The 12,889-nt window shown below is 47.0% G+C and overlaps 2 protein-coding genes across 3 annotated transcripts in view; both read left to right on the top strand.

The window, feature by feature from the left end:
- The window catches only part of sspo (SCO-spondin), a 57,162-nt gene extending 47,818 nt beyond the window's left edge, over positions 1-9,344 (top strand). Inside the window, exons 102-112 of the mRNA XM_076971332.1 lie at positions 167-337; positions 2,110-2,237; positions 2,530-2,675; positions 3,522-3,568; positions 3,927-4,091; positions 4,255-4,478; positions 5,173-5,268; positions 6,042-6,102; positions 6,750-6,880; positions 8,004-8,154; positions 9,033-9,344. Of these exons, the coding sequence (XP_076827447.1) occupies positions 167-337; positions 2,110-2,237; positions 2,530-2,675; positions 3,522-3,568; positions 3,927-4,091; positions 4,255-4,478; positions 5,173-5,268; positions 6,042-6,102; positions 6,750-6,880; positions 8,004-8,154; positions 9,033-9,055 (1,343 nt within the window). The 3' untranslated portion in view covers positions 9,056-9,344. The remainder of the gene's footprint in view (positions 1-166; positions 338-2,109; positions 2,238-2,529; positions 2,676-3,521; positions 3,569-3,926; positions 4,092-4,254; positions 4,479-5,172; positions 5,269-6,041; positions 6,103-6,749; positions 6,881-8,003; positions 8,155-9,032) is intronic.
- A 1,248-nt stretch (positions 9,345-10,592) lies between these two features.
- Positions 10,593-12,889, top strand: part of kcnh2b (potassium voltage-gated channel, subfamily H (eag-related), member 2b) — a 153,562-nt gene continuing 151,265 nt past the window's right edge. The window contains exon 1 of one of the 2 annotated variants that reach the window (XM_076971323.1): positions 10,593-11,194. In XM_076971323.1, the coding sequence (XP_076827438.1) occupies positions 11,119-11,194 (76 nt within the window). In that variant the 5' untranslated portion in view covers positions 10,593-11,118. The remainder of the gene's footprint in view (positions 11,195-12,889) is intronic. The other variant, XM_076971324.1, reaches the window with a different exon arrangement.

Below are 12,889 nucleotides of genomic sequence, written 5' to 3'. Positions count from 1 at the left end.
TGAGGCAATGAATGTATTTGTTTATTTGACCATTCAGTCATCCTGGCCAATTTGTAGTATATTTAGTGATCCATTTGGGTGACCATTTATGGATTACCATTTAGTCACCTGTTAGACAGCTGTAAACTAGCCAGGCTCATTCTGTTCTCTATGTGTCTCCTGATAGCTGGTTGTATAGTGAGTGAGTGGTCCACCTGGAGTGAATGCAGCGCCTCCTGTGGTGGTGGAGTGTCCATGCGCAGTAAGAGTGTTGTACAGGAGCCTGAACCTGGAGGTCTGGCCTGTCCATCTCTTATGGAGCAGCACAGTGCCTGCAATACCAGCAGCTGCCTGCCCGGTGAGGAAAGCCCATATGTTCATGAGCTTACACACACACACACACACACACACACACACACACACACACACACACACACACACACACACACACACACACACACACACACACACACACAGTAGGCCTATACCATTCCATGTTATCTTTGAATTCTAAAGCTGAGTTTAGCATTAAATGTTTTAAAACCTGAGCTCAATTCTGAATAGACTGACTTTTATTCATAAGTTGCCGAATCATGGACCAGAACCGCACCTTCCTGCTCATCTCACATTCATGACGGCTCTGTGCCCTTCACACACACACACACACACACACACACACACACACACGCTTCCTCTTACACTGAACATCAAAACTAGTTCTGCAGCTTCGTACTGGAGAAACCATTAAGTAATCTTTAAGTAAACTTTCCTATGTGACATTATTAAGTAAAATTTACTATGGGACATTAAGTAAACTTGTGACATTTCTTGTTTCACTTTCTAAGTCACTTTTATACTGTATTTTACATTATCATAATTAAATGCAGTGATATAAAACATTTCTTTAAAAAAAAATCAATCCTCACCATTGGCAGTGCAGTCTACCCCCAGGAGTAGCTGGCCACACTGCAGGATGGTCAGGGCTGTGGGGGGTCACTATGCCCTTGCACGGTCTCACCACCCCCCCTTTTCAGGGGATGTCATGCTAAATTTGTTTGCCACACACAGTCACATAGCAAGTCAAGGAGTTGAGATTTTGCCATAGCTGTTGAACATACCCAGTGCACTCTTTCTATGCTGTGTGACCAGTGACATGAAAATATGAAGTAGCACACCTCAGATATCTCAGATATATAGGCATGTTCTTGCTTTAACCACCCGATTACTGGCTAATTTTTGGAAACAGGTGAAGATTAAATGGGAAAAAAAAGGCAAAATACATTTTTGCCTTTACTGGAAGGTGTGTATGATTTACACCCTTACAATTAACTTCCTCATGGCTAACGTGTAAACACTGGCATGTCAGCAATGAGGAGTTGAATGGACTCATAAATATGGAGGACAGCATGGGTTTAAGTAAGCTTAAAGAAGCTTAAAGAAGAAACTGCCATGGAGTCTCTGCGCTAGGAGACTGGCCTCTTGTGTGTGGTGCTTCCCTGATCTGGCTCCGCCCTAGCTCCTCCCCTTCCATCGCTGCTTCCCTCTGTGTCTGATTGGCTGCCTGTGTGCACCTATTTGGAGTGTTTCCTGTGTTTTCCTAATGATTACCTTTATTAGCCAGTTTCAATATCACAATTATGCATCCATGTCTGATCACTTGGCCTGTGTGCTAGGCTGGTTTCTCCTGTCTGACATGGACTGCTTTAATCACCTTTGCACTTCCCTCCAACTACCTGTGGCTTCCACAGACTACAGAAATTAAATCTCTAGCAACCTTCATGTTCATAAATTGCAGTTGCGCAGCTAATAACACGTAATAGAGTATGATTTGACAGGTCCATTGTAAAGCGGTAAGAGCATTAAAATGAAGCACCGCTGAATGAATGTTTCCTGCAGGGTAATGGAAGGAGAGGCCAGTGCTGTCCGTGGGATATAAATTGCAGCGGCGCAGTCTGAATGTTATTAACCCAAGCTTTAAACCTTCATTTTCATCACAGCTGGCTAAAAATAATACGGTCAGCATACTTATTCCTAAAATTAGGACCGGTGGCGGGCGTGACTGAGTTGTTTTGCATATGACTGCTTGGCTTGAGAGATGTTCTTTTCTCTGTCTTCTTTGCCCCGTGTCAGAGTGTCCTGAAGGTCAGGTGTTCAGCCTGTGTTCGGGCTCGTGCCCGTTCTCCTGCCAGGATCTGTGGCCTGGGAACCAGTGCGTGGCAGGAAGTTGTGTCCCGGGTTGTACCTGCCCTCCTAACACAGTGAGTCAGCTTTCATTCCAACCTGAGCTCCTCGTAACAAGTCTGAATGTAACCTAAACACCTCATAACAGGGCTAAATGTAACCCGAACACTGCAGAAAATATCTGAATGTAACCTGAACACCCCAGGACCAGGTTTCTAGTTTCATGGCCTTTGTGTAATCTTTTTATTTTCAGCCTTGCGTAAGAAAGACCCAATAAAATGCTTAAAATCTTGGTTTGTGGACCAAAGGCTCTGATGTGAGATGAACACACTGCAGAGCAGGTAACAGTGTTCTTCTCTGCTCCTGTAGGTGATGCTCAATGGCTCCTGCGTGGCCCACTCTGAGTGCCCTTGCTCCTCCCTCTCCCTGCTCCTCAGCTTTCCCAGCATGCCGCTGGATGGCCTGGAGGAGGAGGTTCCCCCTGGCACCGTGGTGCCACACCTCTGCAATACCTGGTATCCACTCAGTCTACTCCGACAATCATGCTCTCTCCCTCGGTCAGCATCCGTACCCTCCCCTCCCTTCTCCACTGGGACCAGGATGTTTCTGGAAGCGTATTGATTATGAAAATGTGACATTCGTGTGTGTACTGTACACCGCGCCGTGGGAGACGGGTATCTCGATCAACTCCCCCCAGCGTCACGTTTCCCACGGCGACACTTCCTCGTGCTCTGATTTGGGATTGCTTCACTTTCTTCTTTTGGTTTTGTTCCGTTCCGCCCTCCTCTTATGTTTCTCCACCTGTAATTGTTTTCACTTGTGTCTCGTTATGCCCTTATTGATTCGTATATTCGCCCCGGTGTTTCTCTAAGCAGCTATTTTGCTGTGCTTTGCGTGTCCCTCTCAGCGAAACGTTTCTCGGCGTCACGTTTCTCTCAGCCCCACGTTTGTTCCGCTCTCGCTCATTTCCTCACCTCACCCGCACCGTGTTGCGTGCACTCCTGCCCTTTTAGCTTCCTCGTATTTCCTGCTGTTTTCCCTAAAGAACCACTCGCATCCTGCATCTCGCCCCGTCACTGCTAATGTTACGCTGGGTGTCTTTGCATTTGGACTAAGTATAAGGATAAGAACAGTGTTGACAGAATTTAAAGTGGGTATGACAAAAAGATACTCTTTATCGGACCATATGTAAAAACACACCAGGAGCGGATGAGAGAGGTTACTTGACACGAGGGTTGGGGATTGCGGCATGACTTATATAGCACAATAGACGTGCATTAGAATCAGCCGCTCGCCACATTACAGGTGTGCACAAACCTGTCAGTACACTGCATCATGCACGATTTCTCTCCCTTTCACAGTGTGTGTGAGAATGGAGTGTTCGGCTGCACAGAGGAGTCGTGCGATGGTGAGTGACGCCTGTGTCTTTCACTCTTCTTACCATGTCAGCTGGACGGGAAGCTCCAGGGCCTGTCAGAGCCATGGCCCAGATGTCCCAGGGCTCGAGACAGCACAGAGCAGTCCCACATGCCTGTGCTGCACTCCACGTCTTGTCTGACGGCTTCGCTCAGAAGTCTTTGTTGTTGTTTCTGTCCGCCTTCAGCAATTTATGGCCGGGCTTTTCAAATGCCCCTGCTATGCAGTTGCCAGTAATGGCACGGTAATGCTGCTCTGTACATGTTCAAATGCATACGTGTGTGTGTGTGTGTGTGTGTGTGTGTGTGTGTGTGTGTGTGTGTGTGTGTGTGTGTGTGTGTGTGTGGTAGTGGACTGTGAATGGAGCAACTGGTCCAAGTGGAGCTCGTGTTCAGTAACCTGTGGTTCAGGACAGCAGAGCTCCACCCGTTCTGTTGCTCATCCGAGGCGGTACGATGGGCACGAGTGCGAGGGTCCTGACCACAGGAGCCGACCCTGCACGCAGCCCGACTGCGGTAAGATGGCCGCACGGTACCACGTCAGCACTGGGGCCGATGGAGGCTGTGAAAGCTCCGTGTCCACCTGAAGTTCTGCTGGACGCTTTAGATACGCGATGGCATTATGCGCGCACAGAGATCGGGGGCGTGCTGACTGTGGCGTCTCTCCCTGCTGCTGCAGACTGCCCGGAAGGGGAGCGCTGGAGACGCTCCGTGACCGTGTCCACACGCGTGTGCGAGAGGGCGTGCGCGGACATGTACAGCGCCGAACCGTTGAACTGCAGCCAAGCCGGTGGGGCCTCCGAGGGCTGTGTGTGTGAGGACGGACGCTATCGCAGCGCAGACGGCCAGTGTGTGATCCCTGCGCTCTGTCAGTGTGAGGAGGAGAACGGCACACTGCAAGAGGTGTACACACACGCACACACACACACACACACACACACACACACACACACACACACACACACACACACACACTCATTCCCTCTCAGATAAAACATATTTATACTTAAGTATGGAAATCAATGGCTTCTATGTAGTGAAATGCAGCACCTCCATGTACACTTCAACATTGGTTTACGGCACATGAGTAGTCATAGCCCACAGCAACGTTCAGAATCACCCATCCGCAAAACAGCTCGTGCTTTATCCTATAATTGTAATGCCAGCTACATTGTATATTTATCCATGAAAGGGGCCTAATTATTGGAACTGATGGATTACATTCCTGGCTCCTTCTTTTGAATGCCACTATAATAATTACTCTCATCAATAATGCACACAAATGTTGAAGGATTGTTTTTTTTTTATGAATTTAAGGTTTATTTTCTAGGAATAAAACAAGTGTGTAACTTAAATGTTATGAGTGCATAATGTTCAGCATATTTGTATAATGTGTGTGTGTGTGTGTGTGTGTGTGTGTGTGTGTGTGTGTGTGTGTGTGTGTGTGTGTGTGCATGTACATGTGTGCACACATGGTGGTCTGTGTGTGTGTGTGTGTGTGTGTGTGTGTGTGTGTGTGTGTGTGTGTGTGTGTGTGTGTGTGTGTGTGTGTGTGTGTGTGTGTGTGTGTGTGTGTGTGTGTGTGTGCGTGCTCCAGCCTGGCTCTGAGTGGGAAGAAGAATGCGACACCTGTCGTTGTATAAATGGCCTAAAGCAGTGTAAAACCATCTGCCCCCCACTCCAATGTGAAGAGGTGAGCACTACGCCATTCAGTGCCATTCACTGACACATTATCATTACTGTTATTTCTACAGCTACTATATAGCTACACTTCTGTTGATCTTTATATTTCATCATGTGGTGTAGATTCTGTGCAGTTGTTGGTAGCACACTGCCACCCTATGCCCCCAGAAGTCAACACAACACAAGCCGTACAATAATGTTGTGTGTGAAAGTGTCCCGCACATGGATGTGGTCCTTGGAAAGCAGCAGATGCTGGTGGATAGAGTGACTCATTGTGCAGGCCACTGCTCTGGTCAGATGTCGCACGGCTGACGATAGCTGAATGATTCCGCAGGCCTCGTTGGCCTACTTGGAGAGGCTGCAGATCTCCTTGGGACACTGTTGCCACAGTTGCAGCCCATACTGAGACCAAACGCAGCGGCAGCTGAGCCCTATTCTTCACCCAGGCTTCCGAAGGCATCGCATCATCCTCACTTTTACAACACAGCGCTGCGTGCGTTTCTGAAAGTGGACCCCGCCTACTCGTTTGGATCTCATTTGGACTTTCCTCGTTGAGTCAATTCAACTTTAGCTGTTTCTTTGTGCCTTTAGTCTCCGTCCCCATAACACCTGCAGGGCCAGGCGTGCTGCAGGCTTCCATGGGAACTGTAGTGTGACAGGCGACACCAGCCGATGGTTCTTCCCGCCGTCGCCGGCCGTCTCTGGGGCGATGAATCAGTGCGCTATTCTGAGCTGGCCGTTGCCGACTGTGGTCCTGTGCTCTTCTCTCTCCTCTCTGTCCAGGGCGAAGTCAAAGTAACGGAGGCTGCACAGTGTTGCCCTGTCTGCAGGAAGGAGTACACAGGTATGGATGAGGAGAAGGTCTTACATCACCTTACACATGCCACATTATTAGTGCTACTCCCTGGCCTCCCTGGGATATGGGAACTTTGTCAGCAATTCACGAAGACATGGTTTGGTGCAGAGTATCAGCTCCGGTATGAGAATCATGGGTGGTCGTTCCTGGCCTGCTATTCCTTTTATATACACTGACTGAAATGAACCACTGGGACAAAATGGAAGAGTCAACAGAAAAGTTATAAGTGCTGGAAACACAATACTTTTTACAAAAGGAATCTGGAAAGTGATCTCAGTACATCCTCAGCAGTCTATATTTTATTAACTTTTTAGAGAAATAATGGTGCAGTTCTGTTCGTAAAGAAAATAAGACACATGACAAATGAAGCAGCCATCAATTCTCGTCTGACCCGGCGACCCACTTCAGAATAAGTTCAGTTAAGGCTTTTAAGTTCAGCAGTGTGACTCACGCATTGTGATCAGGGTTGCGGGCCTTTCAAAGTCAGCGTGGTCTCTACGACCCTGCTTGCTAATTCTGCTGCTTCCATTAAGTCGAGTACAAAAGCCCTTTCTTCAGTCACACCCCCTCCAGCTGGGCTTCCTGCTCCTCAACTCCTGCTCTGTCGTGTCTCCTCTCTCCTCCTTGTCCCGCAGGAGATACGCTTTCCCACTGTCGCCGCTACACGGAGGTCAGGAACATCACCAAGGGCGACTGTCGCCTGGACAACGTGGAGGTTAGCTTCTGCAAGGGACGATGTTTGTCCGGAACGGATGTAATTCTGGAGGTATGGTTTACTAAGCACTTATATATAAGACCATGTTAGTGGTATGTGCTTATCAGACCACTAACTAAAACTCTGATCATTACCACAGTGTAATTAAATAATCTGTGTGTTGTAAATCCAATCCGACCTTAATGAGACCTTAGATGAGATTTATTAAGCAATAATTGTAGTAATATGTTCAAATGAATACAAGATGACCATATCATATCTAAGTCTAAGTCTTCTCCTGTGAAAGGCAGCTGCAGTCAAGGCTATGATCTGGAGATATATTAAGAGTGCTGTTTCTAGGTCAGTTTGTGTTTTTTTTCCTACCACACACTGACAGAAGCCATGAAAGACAGCAGGCCTCCTGATCAGCTCTCCCATTACTAGATGCTTTGTAAACAGAAGCCCAGATCTGCTTGTGTGAGATCAAAAATCAACACTGACGTTTTATGAAAATGTACTCAACTGATCTGACCTTTCACTGTCTGCCAAATAAAATGTCACTCCGATGGACCTTCGGTCCGCCCATCTCATTTGGAGAATTCTATCTCTGTCATCTGTTTGCTGCAACTGTTAAAAATATGCTTCAGCTCAGAAAGTCTCTCAAGTTACCATGGAGACGAGAAGCAGAGGACTTGCAGTTGGATACTTTCAACACTAAGAATCACACCTTTCTCTTCCTCCTATTTAATTTCCATTCATATTCCTCCTAGAATCCTCAGTTCAGCCCCCAGTACAGCTGAGCACATACACTCACTCCTTGATGCCCTAAATTACACCAAGGTGCACGAGCAGAGCAGGCCAGGGTGTGTAACACGGAGAACGCACCGTTTGGATCAACGATGATTCTCTTCCTCTGCTACCCTTCTTAGCAGTCCCCTGTCTGTTTGCTATTCACCCATCACTCTGCCGAGCTGTATTTTTCATGTCTCTCTCTCCCCTGTCTCTCTCTCTTTCCCCTGTCTCTCTTTCCTGCGCTGTACTCTTCTCTCTTGTTTGTCTTTTTTCTCCACTGTGCTTTATCCTCACCCTCACCCCAAATACAACTCCCCCCCAACACGTTTCTTGGCCTCTACTCCATTCCTCCTTTGCTCCTCTTCCATCCCTCCGTCCCTCTCTCCCTCCCTCCCTGTGGCAGGAGCCCTATCTCCAGGCTGTGTGTGACTGCTGCAGTTATAGACTGGACCCCCAGAGTCCCGTGCGCTTCCTCAGCTTGCGCTGTGCCAGTGGAGAGAGTGAGCCTGTTGTGCTGCCCGTCATACACTCCTGCGAGTGCACCAGCTGCCAGGGTGAGTAGAGTGTCCTCTGAACCCGGCCCCGCCGTCTCCACCGGACACCTGCCAACACGGGCCAACATTTGCTCGTCTTTAAGGTCTGTGGCATGAGGACAAATGTATGAATGGAATGGCTGTGTATAATATGTGGCCGTGTTTTAAAATCTTTACCCTGAGGAAAAAGCAAAGTAAAACGTTATGAAAAAGTGCTCAGCAACTTTTCTTTTCAGGTATAATTTGACCCTTTATTCCTACACGTCACCTTATTTACACACTTGCTGCTCATGACTGACAAGCCAAACTCACTTCGCTTCAGATTTATGATCGGACAGCAGATTGCCTCCCCATTACTATGACACAGCAGAGCTACTGTATCCAGGATATCCACGGCCCGATGTTGTGACAACAACGTTTTCTCCGTTTTCCGTCACGGCATTCCGATTAAACTGCAGCAGCCTCACTGAGGTGCATGTTTGCGTTTCAAGCACGCTTAATAGCATCAGGGTCTCCCCTCCCAGCAATTACACACGAGGCCATTCGTCAGTGCTGCTGATTACATTAGCTAATCGAATAGCCGGGCCTGTCGTTTAGCGGGCCACATCTGTCATCGTTCGGTGTTACAGAATCATGTTTTTTAATACGCTGTCTTTCACAACAGGATTTGAAATGAATTAGGCTGTGGTGCATAATGTACAACGTAGAAGAATGCTTTGTGCTTCTGAGCATTTCAAGATGACTGCACATTCAAGCACTCTTTTGTCCTTTTCTTTTGTATCGCAACAGTGAAGTAATAATGCAACCAGTAGGCGCACACCCAGCGGGTGATACTTAACCTCTCTGCTGTACTAATGTCTGACTGCCGTTGATTTAATACTCTGTTCTTTTTCTCACAGGAGGAGATCTGTCCAAGCGTTAGGCTAAATTCTTTCAGAGGGATGAACGGCTTTGGAGATCGGCTTCTCTTGAGACACCTCCACTATACTGTTATTTAGCTTGTAGTCATTATATGACTGAATTCTTTTTTATAGAGTACTTTCTGAAGCTCTCGGACATCTATACTCTGTACAGCTTATAAATTATGGGTGTTAAGTTAATGCATTTTAGTACTTTTTCATTTTTAACTTAAATACTTTATTTTGTACATCTTGTCACTTAGAAAATGAGCTATATTAGTCAGGCCTCAAGCTCTACACTGTGCATTTTGACCAAAGATATTTCTGTTGTACTGAATAAATAATTTCTTTAACACATTTAATATTTTTATTATGAATGTGCCGTGTGCCCTCAGCACCGTAATCCACACTTGCGCTCAGAACGTTGCAATGCCGCTCGTGACCAGTGCTTGCTGGGGGGGGGGGGGGGGGGGGGGGGGGGGGGGGGGGGGTGATGGCGAGGACACCGTGAGCGATGGGGGAGGCATGGAGGGCGCTGACACATGTAGCAGCGGCAGGCTGGAAGATCTCACCGGTAGGATGCTTCAAAGACAGCTGAGTGTCCTTAACCGCGCGCTCCTGACTAAATATGGGAGTTAAGAGGGGAAGTGCAGCGCGCCCCCTTGTGAAGAGATCTAAAACCCCGTTCCTCTTACCGAAGACGTATATTTATCCCTCCAAATTAAAAACACGATTTTCGTTCAGTGAGTAACCAGACGTCAGTTTAACAGTCGCTGTAAGGCATTTCCCCAAATGATTTATGTTTATAGTGTCGGTTGTCTGGTTTTTAGCGATGCCAGACCATAGTTTCTTTTGTCTGTCTCCGAGTGACGGTAGGGAAACCCCACATCCACGAGTCTTGCATAGACCATGACGTATCTTGTACAGTCTGGAGCGCTCCCACGCGACAGTACTGAAGGTGAAAACCCTAGCCCCGTCTCTGAATTAAACAAAGCGAGTTTCAAGTCAGCAAAAGCACACTATTGCAACTGCAAGGTGAGGCAACGTGCATGCAAACCATCTTTTTTGTGCATGAACTCCTTAGGCTATAACCTGTCATGACCACAGGTTCTGACTTTTGAAATAGCCTAGTCTACTATTGTGTAGCGCGCGACTCCTGCTTCCTATTCATCAATAACATTGTCTGGGCGTGGCATTAATGTTCCGTTTATAATACACCTGCGAATTCAAATGAATTCTCTCTCTTATAATTGCTATTAAACAAATCACTTCTGTATATTAAAGGCAGGTGTCCCGTTTATTATTCCTGTCTGCATGTTTTTTTTTCTCTTCTCCATTTTGACTTGCCTAAAGCAATCATTCAACAGCACACAGTAAAATTTGTCCTTTTAGTATTTTTATTGTAGGATGTAAATAGAAAACGAAAGATGAAATTCTATATGCTGACGTCGCGTTTTTCGTCCTCATTGTTTTCTACTACAGCGCGGCGACACCGCCGCTGCACGAAGGGTTAAGGGGGTGTAGTCGCCGCCACCGGTGAGCTGGCGCTCGTGCAGAGCGCGGAGACCTCCGGGCGCGAGACACCAGCCTGCGCGAGAACGACACACCGAATGTACACACCGGTGGCGACACACCGCGCCGAGTGGCTCTGCCGAATGAAAACCAAAAAGAAGAGGGTCAAGGCACAAAGGAAAAGCAGAAGACGTAATTATGGCGAAATTAGGGTACCTCCGTCCGTTTGAACACCCCCCCGAGACTTGTGCCCGCTCCGTGTCATGAAGTAACCGCGCTTGCGTCCGTTGTAAACAGGAGAAAGGAGCGTTTTGACAACTCGGACGTAAAACAAAAAAAAAACCCAATAAACAAATACGCTGGAAACTAGAAACGGCGGTTCGGATAAGTGCTTTTAAAAACGCTCCTCTTTCTTCGGAGGGCTGGCTAATGAAGTTCTCAAGGCAGAGGAGCGCCCGTGGATTAGTGTGCGGAGCGCCCGACGCCCAGCGCGCAGTGGCCGCGGCGCAGCTTTGCGCGTAACGCGCAGTTTTGACCACCCAAAGTCGAGAAACTCCGGCGGACTTCAGCAGGGATGCCGGTCCGACGGGGCCACGTAGCGCCCCAGAACACTTTCCTCGACACCATCATCAGGAAATTCGAAAGTCAAAGTAAGTTTAGAGTCTAACACGTGGGGTGTCTTAATAATTCAGACGTTGCCGAGACCTTAATGTGGACGTGAAATAACCCCTAACTAAACCTGCAGTCGGGACGGTTCTTGCGTGGGTAAATCCATGAATGGCGTGGCATTATAATTAATTCATGTCATCCGTGTTAGTCTTGTTCCCTATCTAAGAGCGTCACAGGACATTGTTGGCCTTCAGTGCGCCAACATGATTTGATATGCGCACACCTGTCCGCTAACGTGTCTCCCACAGGTCCCTACAGAAAGACCAAGAGGACTCTTCACCAGACACAGGTCGAGCGGAGATGTGGTTTAAATCTAGAACCATGCGTGATTATTATCAACTGAGGTTTACCTACTACTCTTGCTATTTTCAGATGTTAATTATTAAAATGTTTAGATTTTTTTGTCAATTTAAGCTAGCGCTTACATAAATGCAGCACTTAATAAAATATGTGCTGGTTCTCCTCTGAAAAATTCTAGAAAAGGATGATCGAGCATTGGAATGTGTACCGGTGCGTGGACAGGGTGCTCTACCTAGTTGGAAAATTAGGAAAATGTGTTTTGTAGTGCAAATGAATTCAGTCTATGATCTTTTATAGAAAAGTGTGCTATAGCTCCCTGAAATTGGCAGGCCCTTTTTTAAACAGTACAACCATGAACTTAAAAGAAAACAAGATTATATTTCCCCTGCAACGTAACAGTAAAAGTTGTGAGGCTAATGGTGAAGGCATCTGATGCCACTGTTGCAATTTCTGAGACCAGAAACCATAAACTAACACAATATGCGTGGAGACAAATATTGCAAAGGTCACCAGTGTGTAGGACCTGGGTCCGGGTGCAGAGCTGTAGTCCTTGGAGTAACACAAGACGTCTTTGCAGAAAATCAAGTCTCTGCTTACGCTCCACAAATCCAGCGCTAATGGAGACTCCCACTGACGTCACAGAGTTGTGCTATCCCAGTAAACAAGGCACTACTGGTGCAAGTAATCCTCAACACCTCTCACCCGGCCGAAAACGTGATGCTGCGAGAACACATCCAAGGGATGTTCATGGAGGAGGAGAGGGGCAGATTAATGTAACTTCCAATTCAGCATGGCAATGTTGTGTATGTTTTGCAACCAATCCTTTAGGAGTAGCTCACTTATTATGCTCTAGAATTGCTATTGACTCGTTGGTATATTAGACAGAGATGACAGACAATTAAGAGCTTAGAAACAAGCTTTGTGTACCCTTTCAAAACTGGCCTTCGGGAGACCTGATCGCTGTCCTCCAACCTTACTGACACTCGGCTCAGGAAATAATAAACAACGATCCCCTCTTGTATGTGCAGTATTGGCACTCAGAACAATATTGTCAGGTGAACCTGCGTCAGGCCAAGGATTATTGACGAGCTTATTTGTTTTTAAATGCCCAGTTGCTTCATTGTTAGGCAAGGCCAGGGAATGGAAATGATTTTTAGTGTTGTATAGCTGTTGTGTATGACACTCAGCACTTCAGTGTTGTGTAGCTGTTGTGCCTGATACTCAGCACTCCAGTGTTGTGTAGCTGTTGTGTATGACACTCAGCACTCCAGTGTTGTGTAGCTGTTGTGTATGACACTCAGCCCTTCAGTGTTGTGTAGCTGTTGTGTATGACACTCAGCACTTCAGTGTTGTGTAGCTGTTGTGTATGATACTCA

This window comes from Brachyhypopomus gauderio, chromosome 13 (assembly GCF_052324685.1).
Source record: "Brachyhypopomus gauderio isolate BG-103 chromosome 13, BGAUD_0.2, whole genome shotgun sequence".
Taxonomy (NCBI): Eukaryota; Metazoa; Chordata; class Actinopteri; order Gymnotiformes; family Hypopomidae; genus Brachyhypopomus; species Brachyhypopomus gauderio.
The sequence above is the reverse complement of the archived record's forward strand: the minus strand, read 5'-3'. Positions and strand labels throughout refer to the sequence as shown.